The following is a 27,795-nucleotide window of genomic DNA, read 5'->3' as shown; positions in this document are numbered from 1 at the left end:
TAACATGAGTGTGTCGGGCTTATTCCCACTCATGAAAGCCTTTCATTCAGGTCGTTAGAGACATATAGTCCAACGACCTGACGGCTAAATTAGCAGTGTTCCTTAAGCACATACACGCCTGGGTGATGTGACACTAATTCCTTCGCCCAGGAACATTTAGCATCCCGCTGTGCGGGAATAAACCCGTCGCACATGCCCTTCTGGGCGCACGCGACGTAAATCCAGGTAATCAATCAATAAAAATGAATCTTTGATCTCACCTATTGCATTTAATGAAGAATTGCCGTCAAGTGACAGTGTCATTAAAGTTAAACGATTCTGACAATGTAAAGTTAACGTAGACAAAAATGAGCATATAACAATAATTTCTTTTCAATAATGATGTTAGATTAATGTTGTGAGATCATAATATATCGAAAAAAATCATTAGTGGAGCTCAAAATAAAATGTTCATCGTTTGAGGTACTTCATTTAATTACCTTCTGCTCTCTTCGTTTCTAACGGGTAATCTATATATGACCTCTAAGGTAAAGACTTCTCAAATTCAGAACTGTTAACGCTAGAGCCTAATGGGTGGGATTTACAATACGACAGGATTAAATCATCTAAGCACCGTTGGGCAGGCTCTGACACCCACGAAAGTTTGCTGTCTGCAGTTTTTGAAAGAAAGGACTTTTTTTGTAAAATACGACAGCGAATGTCAAAAAAGCGACAAAATGTTTTGAAAAACGGTTCCCTTTCACTGAAAGCACAGGAGTCTGACATTATTGCGGTAACTAAAATTGTTATTGGCATTTGTAAAAGTACATTGTGCCATTTAACAGTTATAAGAAAGATCAACACAAACTCTACTGTACAGTATAGTTTTTGTATAAATCCCTGTTTGTTTGTACCCCCTAACGATTTCAGTAATGAAAACCTTTAATGTGATAAATGGTACAAAGAACTTAGTCATTTCGTTCATTGATTTATAATTTCTAATCTGACTGTGACCAGAGTTGCTCTAACAATGGCATCCTCTGCTCATTTCATATTTAACGGAGTTTCCATACTAACACGGTGCCGTACCCTATGGGCGAGTTTATTTTCCTCAAACAAGAGTGACGTAATTCTTCCTTTTCGGTAATATTTCCGTAATTACGATACGGTTAAGAGTTTAGAGTTCTGCACACATGTACATAAAAATTGTTAAATCTGCGTGATAGGCAAACTTAAAATTGTCATTCTTTTCCCTTGCTTGATTCTACGTTGTAAATATCGGATCCACACCTTCGCTGAAAATGTACTTGTTCAAAGAAATGGAAATGACTAGCGAAAAATGGTTGTCTGTTGCACTAAAAACTTTTGTTTGAAATAAAAGGCGCAGATGATAAGTGTTAGGCCCCCCAGTCATGATCAAGTTTGAAATTATAAATCAATGAATGAACTGACAAAATTATGTGCATCTTTTTTTTTAATTGTTTTTTTTTTCATTTTTTAAAATGGTAGAGAGGTACAAACAAATGGGGAGGTATATTCAGACTATAAGTGCAGTTGGTTGATGCTTTCTAACATGCACAGCAGTTGAAGATTTATCCTTGGACACCATCCTTCAGTGTCAGATTTTTTCCTGACATTTATGTTTAGGTCAATGTCTTACTGTCAAATAATGGCGTGTTCTCTGGTTGACTGAGGGGAATGAGAGACCAAATTTTCATGAATATCTTACTGACATGATGGCCCATATAGACACTGTCACACTTTTGTTTCCACTCTTGCTTTGAAGCCACTGAAGATTATTTCATGATGAACAGTGAATGCAGTGTTATAGCCATGTTTTGGGAATGTGAGATGCAGTGACCTACATATAGGTTACAAGAAAAGTCATATGTACATCTTTATTTGCAAATCTCCACAGCTACAATGGCAACAGTTAAAACAAATGCAGAAGAAACCATGGTAACAAAATTCTCTGAATCATGGAAAGTACTGTTGGTAGAGTCTTTTTTTTGTTGTTCTTTGTTTTGATTTCAAATGGTCCAGCCTTGATAAAAGTGGCTTTACCCTTGGACAATTTTAACATTTTTGTATGTATGGTGTTTAAGATATCAGTATTTTGTTTACACACTGAGACTAGTTTTGGAATTATTTTCATCATCCTTATTATCCTCTTTCCTTTTTTTGAAAAGCAAAGGGCATAATTTCTGTTTGCATCCATTTGTTTATCTGTATGTCAATCATACTTTTAATTTCCACTCTCAATCACTATAAAACTGTTCAAGACTAAGGGATGAAAAACTTGGTACACATATTCATCATCAGTAGAAAGTGTTGCATAGAATTTGGTGGTCTATTTCAAGATCATGGTTATATTTTTTTTATTTTTTTCTATCACTTTCCTTTCGACTCATAAACTTTCAAGGCATTTGTAAATTAGAAATCTTTATATGCTCATATCTGATTACTAGATGTTGTGTCATGTACTAACTTGAGGTTACTGTCTCCATGGTCAAGGTCACTTCTCAGTATTTTATACTTTCCACACACTTTCCTTTTTGCTCTATAACTTTTGAGATCATTAATTTTTGGGATGGAACTTGGTACAGTGTAAATGTTTACATTAATTTCATAAAGTTCTCACATGTCACATTTGTGGCAATGGTAGTGGGTCAGTTTTAAAAAAAAAGTTTTCTATCCTCTCTGTGACTTTAAAACCATTTGAGATTGAAAGAAGATACTTGGTATACTTATACCTGATCATTAGCAGGCATGCCACATATTTTCAACGTCAAGGTCATGAGCCAGTACAGTAACACCTGTCTTAAAAGAGCACTGCTTTGAGAGATTTTCAGTGTACAGATTTATTAGCAATGTAACTGTTATAATTATGTGACTATATGGGCTTAAAACAGAAAAGAGGGAAGAAAACAAGTTTTTATAAAAATCAATAATTAATTTATTTCCTTAGGATACAAAGTGAAAATTTAAAAATTAATTATTGATATTGTGAATTAAATCCCTAATAGTCAAAAAGTTACTTCCAACTGAATCCCATTGGTATTCCAAATATATTCCAATATTGAATGTGTTGATATAACTGTAGTTTAGAATATGCTAATATGCCTATGGCCTCATTTGTGATGATGTGCTAACATTCTTTTGATGTGTCTCAATAATATAATCCCAAAATGTTCTTGTCTGAAATAAATATAATTCTAAATTAATGTGCCAGTCTGAAAATGTTATTGATGAGCACTTTGTATTTCCAGTGAATAATAAGTTGAAAAAATTAATCAACCTAAATCAAATACTGAACACAGCAATAAGAATGATTAAAGACGATGGGGCACAGTTCAGAATAGTTGGATCCAGACTATAGTGTAGCATATTGCTAGACTGTTATATGGCAAAGAGTCCGCTGTTTTTTCTTCTGCCATAGCATTTAGTGAGATTGGCCTCATGTTCAAAGACTGCATATTTTTTTTAGTAAAGTACTTAAGTAGTATAACTTTGAACTTGAAAGTAATAAACTTGACCAGAAGAAGAAGAAAGATAAAATGTGATCTTGAATATTAAGATGTAACAGTGAGGTAACACTGGGGGAGGGTAGTTACACAACCTCAAAATAAGTGGTTTAGCCCATTTTTCACTTCTTTTAGCCAGTACTCTTTCACTATAATACTGTTCATAGGAGCAGTGGAAGAAGACTGTCATTTAGGGTGAGGTCAGCTTGTATTGAGACATCTTTTACACACAGTATTGGTATTAAATATTGAAAATGAATCCATGACTAGACCCACCTTCTTGCAAGGAATGCTGACATCCATATACTGAGGCACCTTATACCAGCATAAGTGATACTAAAACTGAGCTTATATCATTGGAGAGTTATTGCTTAACCTTTGACTTTGACCTTTGACTATAAACTTAATGAAAAAAAATGGCAGTTTTGTTTTTGTCATTGTTTTATAAAGTCTATGCCCTGTTTTGTCTGAACTTGTCCCAGATTGAAAATGATTTAGAAGAATAAACGCTATGATACTTAGTGAGAAGGGAAAATAAGATGGAAGCTGTTAATAAATTATGAGCTTTTTCACTTTTGACTCACCCACCTACATCCAAAATCGTAATCTGTTTCTATTACCTATTCATCTTTGAAAAGTATCATACCAATTGTGACCACCCCCTTTCAATCCATGTAGACAGTTTAGATTAAAAGGAGAATTAGCCAAGATACTTTGAGGTAGACTCAGTGATGGTTTATCACAAAATATCCACAGTAGTGTGGATTTAAAAGATAAATTATGTGGAGAGATAGAGTTTGTGACAGATTTTACAAAATAAAAATATTTAATTTACCCATTTGAAATGAAAACTTTATGATGACATCTTTATCATTATCAGTTATTGTGATTATTAATCTTATTATAATTCTTATTATTATTGCAGAAGAAAAATGAATCCAGTTTGGAAGCCAGCCTTTAATCCTCCCAAGCTTGATGACTTTAGTGACTTGTCTCCAGATGCTCAGCTCATATTGGCATCATTGACTAAAAAATACCTGCAGATACAGGAGTTTCATAAACAACAAGCAGGTCAGAAACTAACAAAATCTAAACTTTTGTGAAGGTCATCTAATCATCCTACATCGTGTTTACCAAAATATTAATATGCTTAATAGATGAATGGTTACTGATGATATGTGATGTGTAGGTATTATATATGTGTGTGTGTGTGTGTGTGTGTGTGTGTGTGTGTAGTTGAAATAAAAAAAGCACAAATGCATATATATATATATATATATATATATATATATATATATATATATGGGAAATGCAATGGGAAAATTCTTGTCTGTAGTGCAGATGGTTTCATAAGAATGTCTGTTTTATGTTAACAATCATTTTATATATCGGAAATGCAATAAAAAATTATTGTCTATGGTGCAGATGCTTTCATAAGAATGTCTGTTTTATGTCAGAAACCATTTTATGTTTAGTATAGCACAAACATCAGTTTAAATTTAGCCAATACGTGCTGTTGTTACAGTGATGCAAGGTATCAATGAACGCTGACAGACCTAAAGTTTAACATTTTTCACATTGTCCAGATGCGACAAACGAAATGATACTCTAGTAATAGGTTATTAATGTATACCTGTATATTCTATAAAAATTGGTTGTTGCATGTGGACAACCTGAGTTTTAAAAAATAGCTCCAATTATGTTTTGTTCATATGATGCCAATCCACCGCTAAGATATGGCTACCTAAACTGAAATGAAATTTTTTTAAAAATGACTTCTCAAAAACCTCTTAACAGAGTATGAACAAAATTTGACAGAAAGCACCTTTGTCACAGATACTTTTCAAATTTATACAAATGATGTCAATTTGCACTTAGATTTGGCCACCACTACTGAACAGAGAAAACAATTGGTATGAAAGTATTTTAAGTTTTTACTAATGATACCATTCAGCTATTAGATAAGGCTGCTACTTTTAGTAGCTTCTTTGAAAAAGTTGCTTAATGGAATTTGACTAAATTTAATAGATAACATCCCAGCTTGAAAGTCTTTTGTATTTATAGAAATGATGCCAATGCACGATCAAATATGTTTACTGTTACTTGTTATGTATATTTAATTTGTATTGTGTTTGACCTTTGTCTGTAATTGAGGGTAGGAGTTTCAGCCAGCCTAACTTTTTAAAAATATGTTTACTTGGATTTAAGTTCAGGACCTTGGTATTTCCCAGGGAATTCTTTGGTCTACATGCTTTTTGCCATGTTTTTAAGTTATAAATAGTTTATCTACTGATATCTGAGTTCAAGGTCTAGCCTTATTTACAAAGTTAAGAATGTTCCAGAAGTGGATTATATCATTTTGATACATCAAGACTTAGCACATCAGCACATTTAAGACTATTGGTATATCAGCACATTCAAGATTGGAATTCATTTGGAACAAACTATACTTTTTAGACTTGTGATACAGCTTTCATGATTATTTGGGAATTAACTCACCATACTTCAAGATCCTCTTAAACTTTCACATATTAACTTAGAGAATTAAATTATTTATTGAATTTTACTAAACTTTTAGTTTTGCTTTTTCTGTCACTTATTTTAAGACCATAGAGTTGTACCACACTGGAAATAGAAAAACATGTACAGTTTATCTCATAAAACCACATGGCAGAATTTAACCAAACTCTGATAGAAAACATCTTGGAATAAGTATCATGTAATAAGAGGCCTTTCAGTATTTGACAAATAATGCTGATGTACTCTCAAATGTGGATGAATTTGAGCAACCTTGGAACATTTGTCTTCTTAATATTTGCAATAACAACATCGGAAGAAATGTCTACAGAAAGCATCCTTTTGATAATATTTTCTTAGCCAGCAGCTCTTGCATTTTGCCATTTTGCTTATATCAAAACCGGAGTGATCTCAGACCCACGTTAACATCTTGTTAGACTGTAAATTCAGATTAACAGTATGTCTGTAAGCAGATAAGATTGTTTATTGTTCAGAAGACTTAAAGTTTGTGAAAACAGAGTGCCTTTGCAACTGTGTAAAATGTGCAGTGATGGTTGGAGATAAATTGTTTTGATTTTCTTTGAATTTAAAAGCCCATGTCTTGAATCCTGGGCAGAGCTTTTCTCTCAGATTTGTCTAAGGCAAACAAGTACTGTATAAATCCAGACATTTTGTCTGCATGAAATAACTTGTGGCATAAAAGAACTAGATTTTAATCCAGTAACATTATTCCATGATTGTTACTTGTGTTAATTATGTTGTTGTTTTTTTAGACCCAGGGACATGTAATAGAAATAATTATCCTGCCAGATTTGGAAGGGATGACGTGTCTCAGGACTATCATAACAGATCATCTGCAAGCAGTACCCCTAATACTTACAATACTAGCACAGAAATGGATGTCTCGCCCCCTATTGAGACACAGGATTATCAGAAACTATATGAGTTTCCAAGATGCTATCATGCTTCTAAATCAGAAACATCTGATGCTTCTCCATGCATAGAAACACAAGATTATGTCAGACTTTCTCATTCTCTAAAACAAAAGCAGTTTACTGCTAAAAGAAATACAGAATCAGAGAGAAGAACACAGAACAATCCTATATCTCCTAGTTTGTTCTCACAAGATCTTCATGACATTGAATTTGTTCCAAGAGCAGTAATATTTGCTTGCCATGAAAATGTGGATTCTGTTCCAGTGGAAATAGTCTCATCTCCAGAGAAGCAAGACAACCATCTCAGTATCAAAGTCAAGAAAGAAAGTATTATAAATAACTCTGAAACCCACAACTTTTTAGCTAGCTTACATATGCGGAATACAGATTATTTAGCAACAGATGGTAACCACAGTAAATATTGTGATGTCCTTGTATCAAATTCAAATCTTTCAAGTAAGACACATGACACTAATGGGCAAGATGAGAGACAGATTGACAAAAATGATTTTGGAATGGATTTTTCTTTGATACCATCTGAAATAATTAGAGTGGAGGCCAAATTTGACGACAAAACTTCCGGACAGTGTACTGCTGCAGACAGAGTGGCTGTGGAGGAACTGTTTTTGGGGATAAAGCATGGTCAGCTGGAAATGGCAGATAGTGCAGGTTTGATTTCAAAGAACCAAATTTCCACCTCAGAAGTTTTGGGGGCCAATAAGTCCAGCAGCATTTCTAAGAAGCTTGCATATCTCAGAACTGTAAGGTATAAAGACCAGATTCTGAATTTTGTTTTTTATTGATAATATGATTATGTTATGACTGTCTAATACAATATAGCTTATGGTAGTTACAGTGTCTGCTTCCATGAGCTCAGCTTTGAATCCAGTTTTTATATGCTAGATGCCCTTTTTTTAAAAAGAAGTGTGGTTTGGACTTTTCTTTTCAACATGCATGAGAAAACTGAAAAAAAATCTTACTTTTTCAACCATTTACCATCATTAATCTTAATATCCAGACCCTTTAATTTCTGGTCACCATTTTTTCAAACTTTTTAATAATTTACAAAAGTGCATAAAATATTCAGACACCAAATATGTTCTGTTACATATATTTGATTTAATTTAATTAATTGTTTTTTAGTTTTAAATTTGTTTAATTCTGTTACATGCTATTGTACTGTAATATTGTTTACTGGATTTGGTGTTGTCCAGAAATTCAGTCCAGTTCTGTTTGATTTGTTTTAATTTCATTGATAAACACCTTATAATAGAAATACTTTATCTAGTTTCTGACCTTGATTCAGAACCAGTACTGGACAGCTTTGATAAACAACTTTTCTTTTCTTTTTTAAATTCTTTCTCAGAGTAAGAATTATAAAGTTAAGTCAATGCAATACCTGGACACCGTGATAATTATCATGTAACAAACTTCTATTCCTTCTGGAAAGATGAACTCTTGACCCCCATCTGGCATCTGTTTTGCGTTTTAGTCTAATAACTCATGATAAGAACCAGGGCTGAGCAAATCTCATAGCCCTACGTCCTGGACTAGTCATTTTTGAAGTCGGACAAGTAAAATTTTCCAAGTCGCTAGTCCAGGACAAGTGCTTTTTAAAAAAGTCGGGCTAGTCCTTATTTCATGCTTTAGTCACTATATCTACCTTTATTTGGCCAATCATGCCCTCTGGGCGTACTGAATACTTGATTCTACCCTTTCTTCATGTATACATTTACATCCTGTTACCGCTTGACTGCATATTGGGCTATGTGACCAAATTATCAGCAAATAAAAACACGTCAAACAAAAGAAAGCCAGTATGATCAATTAGCAGTGTTGTAAGCGGTTTTGTTGCAATGAGTTTACTCAATCTAGACCATAACGAGTGGCTCACTATGATTTTAATCCAGCGAGTCAGTGTAATGAAATTAATGAAATGTACTTTACCGACATCAGTGTTGATTTTCTTTATGAACTGATTAAATGACAGTAATGATTCTTTAATTTATAATTGATTATACAGATGATTAACTTCCACGTGCAATATTGTGTTTCAAGCGAAACAATTACGCTAAATTAAAAAGCGGTTTCAGTTCATATTTAAGAGAGAAAATTGATGTTATGATCACTTTATAAGTAGTTGTCAAGCAAGCTAATAGTTACTCTGTGGATAAAATGAGTTTGCTAAATTATTTTTGCAAGGAAGGTAATAACGGCAATTTGGAGAAGGTAAATTTGTTTGAAAATGGAGGGATAAAACGTAAGACAGATACTGAGTGTGCGGTAGCTATTTCTGAGTGTGAACGAGGATTTTAGTTCAATGAACTTAATCAAGACTTCTTTAAGGAATTCATTAAACCAAAAGAGTTTACAAATGCTATTGAACATTTCTGCAAATGGACCAGAGCTTGAGGACTTTAACCCAGACACAGCTATCAACTGCAGGCTTAGTGCTGGTGCAGGTGGCAGACATATACATGGACATATTTTCAAATCCATCAGCTAAAACATATATACATGAACCTGAAGAAGCCAAATGTATAACAACCAATGTTTTTGAAAAATTAAATTCTTTTAAGAAATAATTATGTTGTATATTATTTTATTTTTTTCTTCTATGGATTAAGTACATACGTCTCATAAATCTCAGCAAGTGATTACCATTTTGGGACCAGTGAAAAGTAAGGTGGGATTAGTGAAGCGTAAGGTGGGACTAGTGAAGAGAAAGGTGGGACTAGTGAATTTTCTGAAACCCATTGTCCTGGACTAGTGGTTAAAAAAAAAATTGCTCAGCCCTGAGAATTTACCATGATGATGAAATTGTAAATTCCAAATCTGTGAAACAACACCCATACAGGATGAACCCTCTCAAATAGGAATACTTTAAAAAGGAAATTCAGTATTTGCTGGAAAATAATTTCATAGAGCCCAGTAAAAGTGACTGGAATTCACCATGTATACTTGTTCCGAAACTAGATAAAACTTTCCGTTTGTGCACTGATTATAGGAAGGTGAACAGTATGACTAAAACAGATTCATTTTCATTACCAAGAATCATTGACAGCACTGATAAAATCAGAAGTGCAAAGTATATCACAAACTCTGACCTTCTGAAATGATTTTGGCAAATTCCACTGGTGGAATGAGCAACAGAAATTTTGGCATTAATGACTCCAGATGGACTTTATCAATATAAAGTGATGCCGTTTGGGATGAAAGGTTCGCCAAGTACTTTTCATCGTCTAATGAATATGATTACCTCAGATCTAGATAATTGTGATGCTTACATCGATGATGTCATCATCTACAATGACACCTGGAAAGAACATTTAACAACAGTTCGAAAATTCTTTGAAAGACTCATTGATGCAAGTTTGACAATTAATTTATCCAAAAGTGAGTTCTGTCTTGCTTGTGTAACATTTCTAGGACGTATTGTGGGACTTGGACAAGTTAAACCTAAAGATGCTAAGGTCAAGGCTATCTCTGAATTCTCTGTGCCTATCAGTAAAAAGCAACTGATGCGATTTTTTAGGTATGGCTAGATACCATCAGAATTTTTTTTCCAATTTTTCTATAATTGCTGAACCCTTGGCAGATTTATTGAGCAAGAAAACCAAGTTTCATTGGACTAAAAAATGTCAGGAGGCTTTAAGAGCACACCAGTTCTAACAGCTCCAAATTTCAGTTAATCATTTAAACTGTCGGTTGATGCAAGTGATGTTGGGGTTGGAGCAGTATTGATTGAAGAAGATAAGAATTGTGTTGATCATCCATTGTGTTATTTTTATGATAAATTAAGTAAACACCAGAGAAATTATTCTACAGTTGAGAAGGAATGTTTGGCTTTAATATTGGCATCAGAACATTTTGAAGTTTGCATTAGTTAAGCTCCTTCTCCGATTATTGTGTTTAGTGATCACAACCCCCTTACTTTCATCGGCAAGATGAAAAATAAAAATCAGAGATTATTAAGGTGGAGTTTGTATCTAGTTCCTGACCTTGATTCAGAACCAGTGACAGTTTTGGTAAACAACCTTTTTTTTTATAAAAAATTTCTCAGACTAAGAATTATTAAGTTAAGTGCCTTGACGATGTGATAATTATCATGTAACAAACTTCCATTCCTTCTGGAAAGATGATCTTTTGACCACCATCCAGGCATCTATTTTGCATTTTAGTTAGTCTTATAACTCATGATAAGAATTTAGTCATTCATGCCTTAACACTTGAAAAGTCAAGTTTTATGATGTGCCCAGTTTGGGCTAATTATTTTATTATCTTCAGATTAATTGAATTTCAGGTGATTCTTTTCCCTGGAAATATATAAAATGCTCCTACCAAATTCTTGGACAAAGACATTCACTAAAATTTATACAGAATTGAAAAGTGGAATAATATTTTCTGTGATTCAACAAGAAACTGTTAATATAACAGCACTTCACAGGTTACAACAGACATCATCTTCCATTTTGGATTTCATCAGGATTCAAACTCAGTTTCATTGAGGACTTTTATTACTAGGACTTCTATTTTTTAATTCTTGGATTATTTTAAAATTTGATTCATAAAACCATAAATTCTTTTTTCTTATTTTTCACTTGATATTCTAGGTAAATAAATTATTTTTTAAATTTGACAAAGCTTGTTGTCTTCACTCTTTTCTGTTACTTTTTATAGGAGTCTAGACATGTAACAGTTCTTTAAGCTGGCCAAAAAATTCAGCTTGGAAAATAAACATAAAAACTTGTGCTAAAAAACAGGTGATTAAGTGATAACCTTGAAATGGCTATGATTACCCTGATTATACCCTGAGTTCCTCTCTCTGCACAATAGATTGAGTTCTCATGGTCACTGTTACTGTAAGAAGAAAAATGGTTTCTGCATGAAAACTCCTGGACAAAATTTTGTGGAGGGCATGCATTGGTGTCTTATCTATTTTGGAGTCCAAATGTCAAGGTCACACGTGAAATGGGGTTTGCATCAGGATACAGAATTGGGAAAATCACACTAAATTTAAAATTTTGGTCAAAGGTTTGAATCAGTGTGGGCATAATGACACTAAGGATTTGGTGGAAATTTTTATGAATCAGGTGAACCACTTTTGCAAGAAATTTGGAAATAACTAGTTTTTCGCCTTATAGTATTGCTTTTATTGACTACTGTTTGAGTTGCTTGAAGAGCAGTGGTTGCAGAGGAATGCTGATTATGGCTGAACTGCCATTAAGTTTCTTTAGCAAAGCAAATATGTCTAATCACATTAGGCTGAATGTGATTAGACATATTCATTTCATTCAAAGAATTATAGGCACTGAAACCAAAAGTTTTGAGTTATGTGATTTTAAGATAAATGACCATTCTTGGGAATGCAGCTATTGCATAAGTCAGGGGTTAGCTCTCTTTAGAAATCTACCAACTGTTGGGTAATTTTCAATGCAGAATCCCATGTTCTGGGTGTTCTTGACAATGATTGCATTAAAATATACACTTCATAGTTGGATTACACGTAAAGTGCGTGTTAGGTTTCCAATCAGACATAAGAAGGGCTCAGGAAAACCACTTGTCTTCTCTGCTTGACTGCATAAAAAATTTGTGTGTTGCAAGGAAAACTTCACTGTCCAAGTAGATGCAGATTTGCATACAAAAATATATGTGTGCATTTTCTAATCTTAACAAACTTGATATTAAAATGGGTTAAATCATGAAATTATTAATTTTAGAGTGAAGACAGCAGGTTAGTATCAGGTGCCAGCATTGTTTTTTTTTGCTGCTAAGAGCATAAGTACACCTCTCCCTTGATAACTCACACACAACGGGGTCCACATAGAACACACTATAAGTGAGGCGTGAGTTACCAAGGGACCTCCAAAAATTGAAAAAAAATTTGCTTTGACATCAAGAAAATCGTGGGGGGGAGCGGCATTAGGGACCTGGGCTGTTTAATGACTGAATCCTCATTTTACAATCACATCAATAATAATTTTTAATAACGTGCTTTTTCTAATGAAGTTGTTTGTTATTCTGTTTATATAACATTTTTTTCTCAAAATATCCAACATATGAAAGATCGTTCCAACGGGTTTGAACAACCATCACATGTACGCGAAAAATCTGTGTATTACGTACTGCTTTTTGTTTTCTTGATGAGTCTGGTTCCTGTAGTGTTGTTTAACAGTATCTTGCCAAATTGGTAGTCCACAATTTGGGAACAAGACTAACTGTTGATACACCACCAAACAAGATTCCTTTTTTTTCAAAAACACGTGACATTTATTTCGTGACACGTCTACGTCAAAACTCAATTTTTTATTGTTCAATTAGTACAGTGTTAATGTCGTGATTTCATTGGAAGTAATAATGAAATTTCGTATCATCCCTGAGGATATCTCTAAATGCTAGTTCAAGAATTCTCTGAAACCCGCTTGCCCACAATGGTCCATATCTGTGAAATCAAGCTCTTTAATTTACGAAGTATTCATTTCTCTTTGCTGCCTTGTTATCTTTGATCATAGTTATGAAAGAGTTGGTTAATTTAAGATAGTCTCTGTTACATACACAATAACATTTATTACAGTGTTCGATTGATCAGATGAAGCGAGTTCACTCGACATACGACCGAGGCCGCGAGTTATCAGGGCGCGAGTTATTGAGGGAGTGGTGTAGTGTTGTGATAAGTATACTCTGTTGAACCAGGTGACACAGACAAGTGTCTGTCACAGATCACTCATCCCAAGGTGGTATATATGGATAAAAATTACCTGAAATATTGCACAGGTGGATTTATAAAAAAAAAGCCTCTTTTATTTATCTAAAGATAGATAATTTTTAAGGACTTTATCAAAATTTAAACATCCCTTTTCCTAAAAAGACTCTTTTCATACAAATATATGCAGTTGAGATGAGTAAAGTTAGCATTTTTATTTTTTAAATTAAATGGAGTTTATGAATTTCAGTAGTTACTCCTTGTGATACAGCCTGCGATTAGTGCATAATCATATCTCAAATTGATATGTTTTGGGAGAGTCCCAAAATAGAAACAGCTTTTGATTTTAAAAATGCACATTTTCCAATCCAAAATGTTCTCTAATTCCAGTCATTAATGGTCATTAGTGAACCTTGAAAAACTGAATTTTCTCATTCATGATAAAACCTGGAAAAGACCTGGAAATATATGGTTCAAAAAGTGTGAGAACCCTGCTATTACCCCTGGCCAGAAGGTGGCATCTTTCAAGGATTCATTTAAATTTTCTTGAAATTCATGTATGCTATTTATGATTTTTAGATGTTTAAAAAAACATTCATCAAATTACACATTTCCTGTTAATGAGTGCAAAAGAATGTTTCAATGTCCTTTCTAGGATAAGAAATGTACCATGTATTTCCTTTCAGACCAACTAATACTTCCAGTGATGTTGGTGATTCTGCTACAAGTTTTAATGGTATGTTTTCAGCAGGATTTTATGTTCAAAAATCTTTCTCTTCATGATAACTTTTAGATTAATGTAATTCTTATCATTAAATGCCACTGAAATGTACATGAAAATATTATGTTAAATATAATACAGCAATGCAGATGAACATCTTGGAAATTTTTGTTTACGGGCAGCTCTTTTGCAGTTAGTTGTTACCTGATTCATGAGTGTGTGTGTGTGTGTGTGTGTGTGTGTGTGTGTGTGTGTGTGTGTGTGTGTGTGTGTGTGTGTGTGTGTGGTGTGTGTGTGTGTGGTGAGAAAATTTCTGTGTGGCCTATTACTTGTCACAAATTTAGACATCAGTATTAGAGGAAATACAACATCAAAATATATTTGAAGCTCATGACAGCAATATAAATGGTGGCAATTACAATCAAACCTGTTTTCTAAAGGTCACTACTGCTATTACTAATGCTACCACTACTACTACTAATCAAAATACATGGTCTTCATTATAACACTGTTTCTGTTATATTCTTAGATCCTATTTCTGTACAGAAACAAAACTTTCCTGATGTCATTTAGCCATGACAAATATATGTTATGTTTCTTTTATGATAAGAATAGTAGTTGGCTGAAGTAATTTTTATACACCCGCAACAAGGCGTAGCATACTTTTCCAAACTGATTTCTGCACAACAACTCAAGCTCTCCACCACCTACAGGTGCCAGACTTCATGGGTATCTTGTTCATGGCTGTAAAAAAGAAGCTTGTTGATTTTGGAGTTAAAGGTCAAAGTTCAAGGCCACTGCACAACAACATTGGATCTACATCAAATTAGTTTTACATCACATACCATCAGACACATAATCTAAGGATCACAGGCTCGATACCCACCTAGACCAGCTCTGGTCTGCTTCCTTGATGTGTCCTTGTGAAAGGTATTTATCTGCTATTCCAGATCATGATATAGCCAGTAATGTGTGCTGCTAAAAATACTAACAACAAAAACCAATGCAGACCTAGACCAAACTTTGTGGATGGCTTGCACTTGAGGTAGTGGATGCAAATGGTGAATGGTGATGGTCATTGTGACTGAAAAAGAAAAATGGTTTTAATAGCAGTAATACTATACCTATCACTCTTGCACTGCATACCTTTATGGGATAGGATTACTCTCACTCAGATTATAAATTTTCACACACACACCCTTTGGATAGAATGTTCTTGAAAGTCTGGAACAGAAAGAACACAGAACCAGTTTGAGTCCCATGTGATACACCATTGCATAGTAGTCATCCTCTTTTTCATGGACACCTTTATGATTGGTTGATGTTCAAATCACTCTTGGAAAAAGTTGCCTTTTCTGTTGTCAAAGTCATGTTCTGGCATTCAGATTGGGGGGTTGTCTTTCATATCATTAGAGTGATAATACCTCATTCCTTTGTATAACTTGGTGCTTCTTTAAGCTCTTTGAGATTTGAGGCATTATTAAATCAATGTCATTATTATACCCTACCCCTTTAGTTGTAGCATACATAATAGCTATTGATGTATATAGATAGATATTTTGATGTTACATTGACTAATATTATAATATAAATCTATACAACACGTTTGGGAGGTCTTGTATCATTCATCATCATTGATAGTGTGTTTCAGTGGTTTCACACCATTCATACTGTGTTTAACAGATGTCTTGCATCATTCGTCATATCAGTAGTGTGTTTCAGAGGTCTCACACTAATCGTTATAATTGACAGATGTCTCACACCTTCATTATCATCATGAATATTTTGTCTGGAACTTTCCCTTTGGGTAAAATAATGTCTTTGTTCAGGAACCTCCTTGTTTAGGAGATAACTTAATGCCAAAAGATCCCAAACTGATGCTTGTTATGATGTCATAGGTTCCTCCATCAAACCTTCATCACCTAACTGGTCTTTGTCTGCTGACCAGTCACTGGGTGCTGGTCACCTGTTGTGGGGAATTGAACTTTACTTGCATCACTAGGGAGAGGGACTGGATCAGCAACTCCTCCCCTTTCATTTATTATGAGATGGGAAATAGCCCCCTTCTTTCCTGGAAGTGAGACCCCTTCCCCCAATGAACCTGTTTCAGAGAACAAAAAGGAGAGGGCTGCTAAATTTTCATTAGACAATCTAGTAGGTATGAGAAACTTTCTAATTTGCCAATAGAAGGTCCACTGGTAGGGGTAAGTCTCATCTCCTGCACCACCAATATGGGGTTTTGGAGTGAGGACAAACCCATTTTCATTTCACCCCCTCCAATGAGAGATACTGCATGGCACAGCCCCATATCATACAGGAGCAGGTTCAGGACAGTGTCAGATTTTTCTTTAATGGTGGGCTCAAACAGGTGGCAACAGTTCCTCTCCCAACACTGGGTCCCCAGCCCCCTCGCGTTTGTCAGGCCATGTGTTGTTGGAAGAGGAAGTCTGAATGGGGGAAGGAAGATGTAAATCAATTTTACTGCCTCTTCCTCCCAGATTTGTGTCTTCAGGCACTGAGGACAGAAAAACTATCTTTCATCTGGAGAGACTCTTGGGGAAGTGTAAGGTCCAGACCTTCTGTTGTCTCCACATTTCACAGTGGCTTGGGAGGTTGCAAAAAAGTTTTCCTAGGGACAGGAGTTCACCAGGCAGTAGAAGGGATGGTCTGTTCCATCTTCTACACTTCAGCTGTAGGTTTCTGCATCCATTTATATAGAGTCCACTTACAGGTTTGGCCCCTTAAAACCTCCTTCCTAGAACAATGGATTGTTGCAAGGGGGGATATCCACAGAGACCTGGGCTTGTCTTCCAGTTAAAACCCTGGAGGTGGGGGTCTGTACTCTCATATCATCACCTCACATGGTGACCTCTTTTCTGTAGCTTTTGGTCTATTGACAGAGAGCTCATTGTCCCTGCTTTTGCATCTACTGGAGGCTGTAGCAATGACATCACAGCTTGTAATTTCTGTGTTCCTGGTGATTTCTGCAGAGCTGTTTTATCTTTGCAGAGATGCTGCTTTGGAGATGTTGAAGGTCTTGCTGGAGCACAGCAAGAACCTTCCAAGGACTGCTCCTCTTGAGGCAAAGATGCTCTTTTGAAGCATCATCCCATTTATGGCATCATGGAATTTGAGGGACAAACAGCACTGGTCCCTGGTAGGAGCTCATGGTCCATCAAAAAGGCCAGGAAACTTCCTTCCCTTGACCACCATTTGGAACCTTCTACCATATTTTTTAAAGCTGGTACTGCCTCAGTAGTCTAACAAGCATCCTCAATTCAAAGCTTCCTCTTGCCTGTAATTTGCAAAATGAGGCTGTTGGAAAGGCCAGTTGAGAAAGTCTTTGCAATTCTCTCCCTTCCCAAAGGAGGGATGGTGTATTCCTGGAGAGTTGCACCCATTCATGCAGTGTCTCCACCTTGACAAGTTCCCAGCAAGATGCTGGAAGGTGGGTCCATTCCACTCTAAAGGAGACCTACCAGCTTCTTTCCAAGAGCATTGTCCACTATCATGGACCTCAATCTTTTTTCACCAATCTAATCTGGTCCAATTTAGGGATGAGGTACATACCTTTCTTTTGAAGGGCACATTCTCTAGGTTCCTATTCCCAGATCCTTCTGGTATCAAAAAAGGCAGAAGGCTTTGCCTGATATGTGACCTTTCTACCCTAAGCAGATTTATTTGAGAAGAATACTTCAAGATGGATATTACTGCCTCAGTCAGGAATGCCATAAGGCCTGGTGACTTGTCAGTCCCCTTCAATCTTCAGGATATGTACCATCACATCTCAATCTTCCTTTCACACAGAAAACGGCTGCAGTTTTGTCTCCAACAGGAGGTATTTCAACTTTTTGTCTTCCATTTGATATAGCCTCAGCATCCAGATGCTCTACTGGTATGATGGGGCTAATTGGAGGCCACTTGAAGTCATCAGGGCTCCCTATCTTCCAGTATTTTGATGACTGGTTGATGCACAGCATCCTCAGAAACTCTCAGGTCTTGTTCCAGACCTAGAAAAGTTGAATTTCATCTCTTCTCAGGACTTTGTATATGAGGGGATACATTTCTTAGCCAATCTCCAGAGAGTTCATGTTGGTCTGGACAGGACCAGCAAATCATTTCACTCAAAATGCCTCTTCTGGCAAAGATCTTGTTATAAGTTTGTATTTACCTCTCTCTCTCTCTTGGAGATTCAGAACTTGCCTGCAGATTTGGTTCCCCTAGAAAAACTTTCACCCTCTCCATTTCCTGCTTCTGATAAATTGGAGACTGCACAAGGATCTGCTATCAGCTCAGATCCACCTTGGGTTGAGACTTCACCACCACCTCAGTTGATGACTGAATCATAACCAGTTTCTGACCAGAGTCCCAATTCACACATCTGAACTCCACTCCATTCTGTACACTAACACATGAGATTCAGGATTGGGTGCTCACCAGGAGCAGTGGATGTGGTTCTTCAAGGATTTTGGTCTCAGGAAGAAGCAACTCTTTATATAAACAAATCAGAAATGTGGGCAATGTTTCTGTCCCTATAAGGATGCCTCAACCCCATAAGGTGTTGCTGCATGGGGAGTGCCTTATATGACAAGTCAGTGGTAGCGTACCTCCTATGGCAAAAAGGTACACCTGCTCCTTCTCTTTACTTGGAAGTCTGTATCCTCCTTTGATGGGCAGCCTTGGAGGAGATCATGCCTTGAGTCTGTCGTTTTCTGGCAAGAAGAATATCATGGTGGACAATCTGTCCAGAGGAGTTCCTCATGGAATGGCCTCTGCACCAGTCAATTGCAGAATCACTTTTCCAGCTGTGGGGTCGACTACTGGTGAACTTGTTGTATATGAGATTGAATAGCAAAGTCCCCTTTTATATCTCTTCAGTCAGAGAGAGGGCCTGGGCAGTGGACATGTTGAGTTTAAAGAGGATCATCTGTTATGTATGCCTTCCCACCTTTCTGATTGATCCTACAGGTGCTCCACCAATTCAGGATCTCCCCTGCTTAGCTCATCCTGGTAACCCCTGTGGCCCCAGTGGTTATGGTTCAGTGATCTACTTAATCTATTGGTAGAATAGCCCAGGAGATTGTCACAGACAAAGGACCTTCTGTTTCAGCAGAGGAGGTCTATCCTCCACAACAGCCTACAGATTCACCACCTTCAGGCTTGACTTATTACAAGCAATCTGCCAGGACCTTTTTTGTGCATGTAACTCTCAGTCTTGTTTGTACTGAATCACACCTTTATGTTGTCCTCACCCAAAAATGTCACATACTTTAACATTGATTTTTGCTGTTTGTATTTCTTTATATAATGTCCTTTGAAGGAATATAGCTGTATGAGGACCAAAATATAGTGAAATGATCTCCATTTAAAAGTATGCGGTCAGTTTTTTTTATAAACATGACACCCATTGTTAGTACTGAATGCCTACATCACCTGCATGACTTGTACTGTACTCTAAGGTACAAGTCAAAAGATGACGATATTCCGTATGTTCGATATAATGCAGGTGTCAGACTGGGAGTTTGTTCTTTTCAATTCTGACACATGAATGCTAATTGGAGGAGGGAATAATTTAGCTTGGACTAGGAGTCCCAGAAAAGAAAAAGCAAATGCAGTAGCAGCAGGTAAGTATCATAATTAAAAGTAGCTTTATCTCCTCCACACCAGTAAAACTAATTTTTCTGAAAGGCCATAAAATAATGAATTAATCAAAATTCAGGAGGGTTTTCCCTGGTGGGAAGAAGGTGATTCTTAATGCTAAAAATTTAAACAAATTTAAAATATGTTTATAAACAAAGATTCCAGTGTCATTTTGAATTATGTTTACAATAAACTTTATATTCCTAGGTGTATGTTCTTGTGAAACATGCCAGGAACATTTGAGATGTTCTTTTGATTTTATGTTAAAGCTATTGAACTGTATTGATGATTTTTCAGAGTACCAGATATTACATTTCAAATCATTATAGTTTCAAATCTTACCATTTACTAAAACTTCACAACACAACACCAATTCTTACTGGTGCATGGGTCTATAATGAAGGGTATTTGTAACACAGTATTAGAGATAGAAACCTTCAAACAAATTTTAATTTTTCAAGAAATGTAAAGTTTGATTAATATGAGGTTGCATTAAAGTATTTATTTTTTAATACCACAGTTGAGATCTGGTCTTCTTTTTCAAGGTTTAGATAAAAACATATGTCTATCTCTTATAGGTTATTATAATTTATAATGCAAGATACATACTTGCAGAATTTACAATCATCCAGTCTTTCTACCTTGACTTTTCAGGACAGAGGGAAGAAAACAAGGAAAACTGTGCCAAGGAACAATTCAAACCTCAGAGGACTATGAGCCAGTTTTATACACCATTCAAGAAGCAAAAGCTAGATACTAACACAGAGCAACGGGTATTGTCAGTTCTTGAGATCTGATGAAAATTTAGGTTTCATTGGAGGTTTTAAAAAATGAACTAGTCATTTTTGGTGTCTGTTTGAATTCAGTCAAGTCAATCAACTATGAGCTGAGTTTGCAAATTCTTGATTTTGATGCATGTATGTTTGGTTAATCTGAGTATACTGACACTGGATCATAATGACAGACTTTTTTTATCGTAACCATAGTAATATGTTAGGTAAAAAATTAATTTTGATCTTACTCATAGTAATATGTGATTTAGTAACTAAAAATTAATTTTTTTCACATAAGATCATTGTTTGTGAAATATTTGAGTCTTAAGTCTATTTTGTTTCTGATATTAAAACTTTTTATCAGTCTCTTGTGTCCTTATCATAGAGGAAAGCAACAGAATATTGAAAATCTGTGAAATACTTTTAGGAAAGGCATGCATATACTTAGGTATCATTATAGGACTAAGATCTCATGAAATTTGTCATTCTTCGAGATCCCCTCCTAAAAATATGCTTGATGAGGGAAACAAATCATGCACTTTATTTGTTGTTTTGCATGAATCCTGCAAACTAAAATATGTAAGATGAGAACTTTTTTTAAAAATAAATCCACAGAAAGATCCTGGCACTGATATATATATATATATATATATATATATATATATATATATATATATATATATATATAACAAGCACAAGAAAAACCCTGCTGAATCTGACAAATTTTAACTGGTAAAACAAATTTAAAGGAATTTTCACTTGCTTGCTTTATGGTTTTTCCTTGAATTTTGATGAACAACAAACAAGGTTTATTTTGTGTAGCCAAAATGATTCTTTTAGTTACAGTACAACACTGATACAGTATGTGTCTCAAGCCTTTCTGAAAAGAAACTGAGGGAAATCTGTTGCTGTATCAGAAATAGCAAGGAAGTGTTGTTGACATTACTCCTGGATGAGAACACCAGTCAGCTATCAGATGATGGTGCTTCTGATTCAAAGGTAAGGCTATTAGCTATGAAGAAAAGACCACACAAAGGTAAGGCTATTAGCTATGAAAAAAAGACCACACAAAGGTAAGGCTATTAGCTATGAAAAAAAGACCACACAAAGGTAAGGCCATTAGCTATGAAAAAAAGACCACACAAAGGTAAGGCTATTAGCTATGAAGAAAAGACCACACAAAGGTAAGGCTATTAGCTATGAAGAAAAGACCACACAAAGGTAAGGCTATTAGCTATGAAGAAAAGACCACACAAAGGTAAGGCTATTAGCTATGAAGTAAAGACCACACAAAGGTAAGGCCATTAGCTATGAAGAAAAGACCACGCAAAGGTATCTCTTGATCACTTTGATAATTTCTCCTTGACACAGAATTGAAATTTTAAATTGTAATGAGTAAAATAAAATGTAAATTCATGTATGAAAGCAATTCTTTTATCTTTGGTGCTAATTTAAAAAGATATTGTCAAGTTTCAAAGTCCTGGAAATGAGACTGGTATATTGTAATAATGCAGCTTTCCCGCTTTATAATATGGTAGTCAGGGTCCATGACCACTATGTACCTAACCACATTATATTAAGAATCATATGTTCAGTACCATGATACATTGAGAATAGTGTAATATGCAGAACCAAGGTATAGTGGGCACTAAAAAATAAAATATAAAAAAAATAACAACTGTTTTGAAAAACAAATGAAGATATAAGACTAAATTTCACCTTGTTATCTTTCAACCCATACTGTTATGCATTTTTATGATTTTTGCATCACATTATATCATGGTGCATAACCTTAAAATACAGGCTTTGTTTTAATGCTGCATCTTTAATAAAAAATTTAAGGTTTGTTTTATGTTGTTTGCCACAAACATTATTTCTTCATAAATAATGTAATTTTAGAATTGTCAATAAATTTGCATCATGTGTGCATTTAGAATGACTATTTAATGTAATATACTGCTTTATCTATCATTTCCAGAGAAAGCAAAATTTCAAGACCAAGGATTTAGAGAATGTAAAGGTACTTTTTGTTTTGTTCATGAGATTCAAGCAGTTTAATGCACAAAATATCAACACAGCACATTGGTGAAGGGTCAGTGAATGTGTCAATTTCAAAGTAATATGTTTTGATTGATTTTTAATCACAAACATTGCCTGTTTTTCCAGATGTTTTGTTTCCCAGCATAGAAATATCTTCAGAATGCTTGGGTGGTGCATCCATGCATGGAAACACTTTAGGATGCTTCCACATATTTGGTTCACAGGCAACCAAACAAGGTTGAAGTTTTATGTCAACAAATTTTCAGATCTGTTTTTGTTCATATTATTTGGAGTTATGGGTCTCAGTTAACTTAGAGCATGGAGCCAGTATTAGATTTTTAACACTTTAATATTCACATTGTTTACCATAAATATGGTAACGTTCTACTTAAATTTCAGGTTGGTTACCATATATATAGTTTAAAGTTCTACTTAAATTTCACATTTCTCCCTGTGAGTTTGTGGATGAAGATTAGGCCGGATGCACCCTGTCATAAAAGGCAAATAATGGAGGCTACTGGTTGTGGGATGCATCCTGTGATGACTTAGACTTTTTAAAAGACTGGTTTATGCTTAAAATAAATGTGACATTGCTTTGTTTGCTTCTATCTTTGATTCTGTCTTTATTTGTTATGTCTTTTGACAGTTTCTGTAGCACCTTCATCTTTTATTTTTTGTCTCGTGGTGGTCACTGACCCTTGGTTGAAAGGGTTTGTCTACCTCAGTATTTTTGGAAGAGTTTTGATTTAGCCATGTTTGCTAACTAGCATTTACTGGGTGCTGTATAGTTTGCATTGTGCTGATGTGCAAAAATATCAGCATAGCACATTGGTGAAGGGTCAGTGAATGTGTTGATTTCAAAGTAATTTGTTTTGATTGATATTTAATCACAAACATTACCTGTTTTTCCAGATGTTTTGTTTCCCAGCATAGAAATATCTTCAGAATGCTTGGGTGGTGCATCCATGCATGGAAACACTCTAGGATGCTTCCACATATTTGGTTCACAGGCAACCAGACAAGGTTGAAGTTTTATGCCAACAAGTTTTCAGATCTGTTTTTGTTCATATTATATGGAGTTATGGGTCTCAGTTAACTTAGAGCATGGAGCCAGTATTAGATTGTTAACACTTTAATATTCACATTGTTTACCATAAATATGGTTCAACGTTCTACTTAAATTTCACATTTCTCCCTGTGAGTTTGCGGATGAAGAATAGGCCTGATGCACCCTGTCATAAAAGGCAAATAATGGAGGCTACTGGTTGTGAGATACATCCTGTAATGGTGTTCCAACTGAGAAATGTCTTAGACTTTTTAAAAGACTGGATAATGCTTAAAATAAATGTGGCATTACTTTATTTGCTTCTATCTTTGATTCTGTCTTTATTTGTTATGTCTTTTGACAGTTTCTGCAACATCTTCATCTTTTATTTTTTGTTTCGTGGTGGTCACTGACCCTTGGTTGGAAGGGTTTGTCTACCTCAGTATTTTTGGAAGAGTTTTGATTTAGCCATGTTTGCTAACTAGCATTTACTGGGTGCTGTATAGTTTGCATTGTGCTGATGTGCCATAAGACCCCAAAATTCATACATAAATATTAGATTGACATGAAATATGCATCATAATGAATTCAAAGTGGTCCAGCATCTAACAATTTCATTTGATGTCTAATTCGAAGGTTTAGAATAAGCTTATTAGATGGATAAGGTCCATAAATTCAGATGGAGCATCCTCTGTATTTTCTCTCAGATAAACTTGAATGTGTAACAGAGGCAGCTGTTTTGAATTTCATCCATGGGAAAAAACCTGTATGTGATGGGACCATATGATGAAATACTATATTACTGTGTATAAAAAAACTGACATATTTGATTTATTGTTTTTGAATAAAGAATTCAAAAGTTACTTTCAGTTTACAGTATAATCTCAGCTTGAATATGTTTAATTGATCTATTATTTTATCCATGTATCTTCAGGAAACAGATAATAGATTAATACTACTTCATTACAGAAGAATTTTGTGCTGTTTTGGTTTTCTCCAGAAACGGGGAAATCTGTTCACCATGCATTTAGTTTGTTTTTTTGCTTGACAGAAAAGGCTGAGGTTGCTCTTTTTGTTCAGTAATCAGCAAGTCAAAGTTTTGTTGCTTTTCCTATAACAGTTATAACCTTTATTGATGTAGACAGCTTATCATGATTTTTGAATACTTTGAGCAACCAGTCAACTAAATTTAGTTTGAAGTGAAAAACTGGTTCACTTTTGTATGTGTTTGATTTGGAGAATATATTTTTGTACATTTTACTACTACATTGATGACCAATAATTGACTTAGAAAATGCATCCTAAGAGCTGATAAATATTCTAGAATTTGTAGTTTCAGTTTATTTTCCACATACATTTGGTTTTGGTGCTTGTCCTAAATACATTTCATATTGGTTTAATTATCATCACATTTTGTTTATCTTTTAAGAGTTACTGGCTGGGGACCAGTTATCACTACAATTTCTTGGTCTTTTCCAAAGTACACATTTGCCATAACATTCTCCTTTGAATATGTTCCCCGATCACATTAAAGTTAGGAATATAAGCTACACTTCCTCCTGAATCCAGCAATTCCAGACAGATGAAAAATTCATCTTACATCTCTATATTCCATGTAGACAAAAAGGAAAAAACTCTACCTATTGGCTCCCCTTCACCCCCTACTAGATTAAGCTTTTGCTGTAGTACAAATAAGATTTCTTTGGATTGACAATCACTTTCTTAAAATATCTTCATGTTTTCAAACCATCCATCCATAAATGTTGTAAAATTGTACATGTTCAAGGGTTCTGCAATATATTTTCTTCGTTTTCAAGTCAGTGGACTTCATTTTTCTGACCAGGTATGTCACATGTGATAGCATCACATACATGCATACTTTAGATTTGAATTGCAAACAGTGTTGAATTTGATATTTTATGATTTTACAAGTGTTGTTGAATATTCGTATTTCAGATATTAGGTTGTATATTTTCAGTTTTTCTTTTTTGGCTTGCCTCTTCATAGACAGGTGAGAGCCTGTGGGGATGTCTGTTGTCCATCATCTATCTGTCCACTAGCACATGTTTGTGATCTGTGCTTCTACAAAACTACTTGGAGGATAGGCATAATCTGGTAATGGTCCCAAATGAAAATGATACCAGTCAGGCATTCAGTTTAGCTTCTACAATGGCCATCTTGAAAACCTTACTATTGTTGTTCCTCCTAAATGGATGGTCATATCAGGGATTTTCACTTAAAGACATCTTATGGTGTCTAGTTGGTCATAAATGAAAATGGTGCTGGTTTGATGTCCAGTGTAGCCACCACAGCTGAGTCAGCTTAAAAATTAGTTAATTTGGAAGAGTTGGATGAAATCAAAATATCATCACTTTGTTCATCTTGATATGGAATTTATAAACCATGTCAGTATATTTACCCCCGCCCCCCCCCCCCCCCCCATATGAATTGCATGAGCTCACACAGTCAGTCTCAGACAGGAAATCACTTTCTGTGGGAGAGTTTCTGCAACTCATTAGTTTACTAAATGCAACATCATATTTCATTCTTCTAAACTGCCACTCTACAGCTGACATTGCTTGCTCAACTGTGGTAAGAGAACTTGTATGGGAAAGTGATTCTCATAATGTTAAACAATTCTTTGTTGATCGTTGACCTTCTTTAACAGGTGGGGGCCAATCACATGACTTTTGCTTCATGATCTGGGAGTTTCTATACTGTTACTCCAGGCATAATATAATAGTTCAGATCAGACAAATCCGTTGTGCACAGAATGTGTTGGTAGATTTGGTCAAACTCAGCACACCAAGTGGTTGCTTCATTCCATTGATCTTTCAGCAGATTTGCATATTTTTGGGGAACCTGGTGGATTTCTTTGTGATAGCTGTCCATATTTATCTCTACTAGTTTTGGAATGAGAAATTTGAGCCTTGGACAGTCAGACTAAGATTGGATTTGGGACTATGCTTTCCTTCCAACTGATTTGATTACAAGAGTCATTTAGAAAATCAGGCACCAGAATTACAAAGCTGTTTTGTTTAGCCCCATTCAAATGGGACAAGTCATGGGTGAACAGTCTGCTGGAAATAGTGACAGACATCCCCAGGAAGATGACATCAAAATTCAGTCTTCTCAAACAATCCTGGTTTCAGGTGTATCATTCCTGCCAAAACATGTCTTTTCTTCAGGACTGATTCTGGTCAGGAGAGGCTTGTGAAGAAAGGAGTTTCAGCCTTCAGTCATGGAGAGAATCTCGTAAGCAAGAAGGTTCTCCACTTTGAAAGACTACAAAGGGATGTGTATGGTATTCAGGGATTGGTGCAAAGATAACATTGTTCTCACGAATTCATTGATCTCTCAGGTGTCTAACTTTTTTCTCTGGCTTTTCCAGGAGAAGAAGTAAGATTGGGTTATTATCAGGCCCCTGGGTGGCTGAAAGGTCTATAGGCACTTGGCTTAACAGATCACCAACATCTCATTGGGTTGGAGTCTCGGGTTCAGCCAATGTAGGTATGAAAGAAAGCTTGCTGGTAGCTTTCTGTGAGTCAGTCATTCTTTCAAGGGTTTCCCCAGGTTCTTCCACCACCAAATATACTGTCTAACCTATAATGTGCTGAAAATGGTGTCATACCCATATCAACAACTCTGGTTTCTGTCAGGGAATCTGTCAAAAAGGATGTGTGATTGAGTTGCATGCCCTTTTAATGGACCAAACTATCTCTAGTTCAGATTGGATGGTCCAGTGGTATTAACGATGCAACCAAGTTTCATGGCTAAGAATTAGTCACTGTTTGGGGGGGCAACCAGATAGTGTTTATGTAAGGTTCTCTTCTCTATCAACATGTCAAAAAAGAGCAACTTAGCAAGACCCAGTCAACCTGACATCTTTTTCTGTCCATTAGGGCTGGTATACAGTAA

General features: G+C 35.4%; 2 protein-coding genes across 2 annotated transcripts in view; both read left to right on the top strand.

Moving 5' to 3' along the window:
* Positions 1–5,030: 5,030 nt before the first annotated feature.
* On the top strand, positions 5,031–27,207 carry LOC149795615 (uncharacterized). The gene is made up of 7 exons (XM_089963829.1): positions 5,031–5,037; positions 6,794–7,721; positions 14,345–14,394; positions 20,674–20,792; positions 21,633–21,791; positions 22,771–22,877; positions 27,066–27,207. The coding sequence occupies exons 1-7, from the start codon at positions 5,031–5,033 to the stop codon at positions 27,205–27,207; spliced, it is 1,512 nt and encodes a 503-aa protein (XP_089819955.1).
* The window catches only part of LOC149795613 (DNA polymerase nu-like), a 49,768-nt gene continuing 43,614 nt past the window's right edge, over positions 21,642–27,795 (top strand). Inside the window, exons 1-2 of the mRNA XM_089965441.1 lie at positions 21,642–21,791; positions 22,771–22,812. The gene's annotated coding sequence lies outside the window, so the exon portion shown is untranslated. The remainder of the gene's footprint in view (positions 21,792–22,770; positions 22,813–27,795) is intronic.

This window comes from Sinohyriopsis cumingii, chromosome 7 (assembly GCF_028554795.1).
Source record: "Sinohyriopsis cumingii isolate HCF-2022 chromosome 7, ASM2855479v2, whole genome shotgun sequence".
Lineage (NCBI taxonomy): Eukaryota > Metazoa > Mollusca > Bivalvia > Unionida > Unionidae > Sinohyriopsis > Sinohyriopsis cumingii.
Note: the sequence above shows the minus strand (reverse complement) of the source record. Positions and strands in the feature narration are given on the sequence as shown.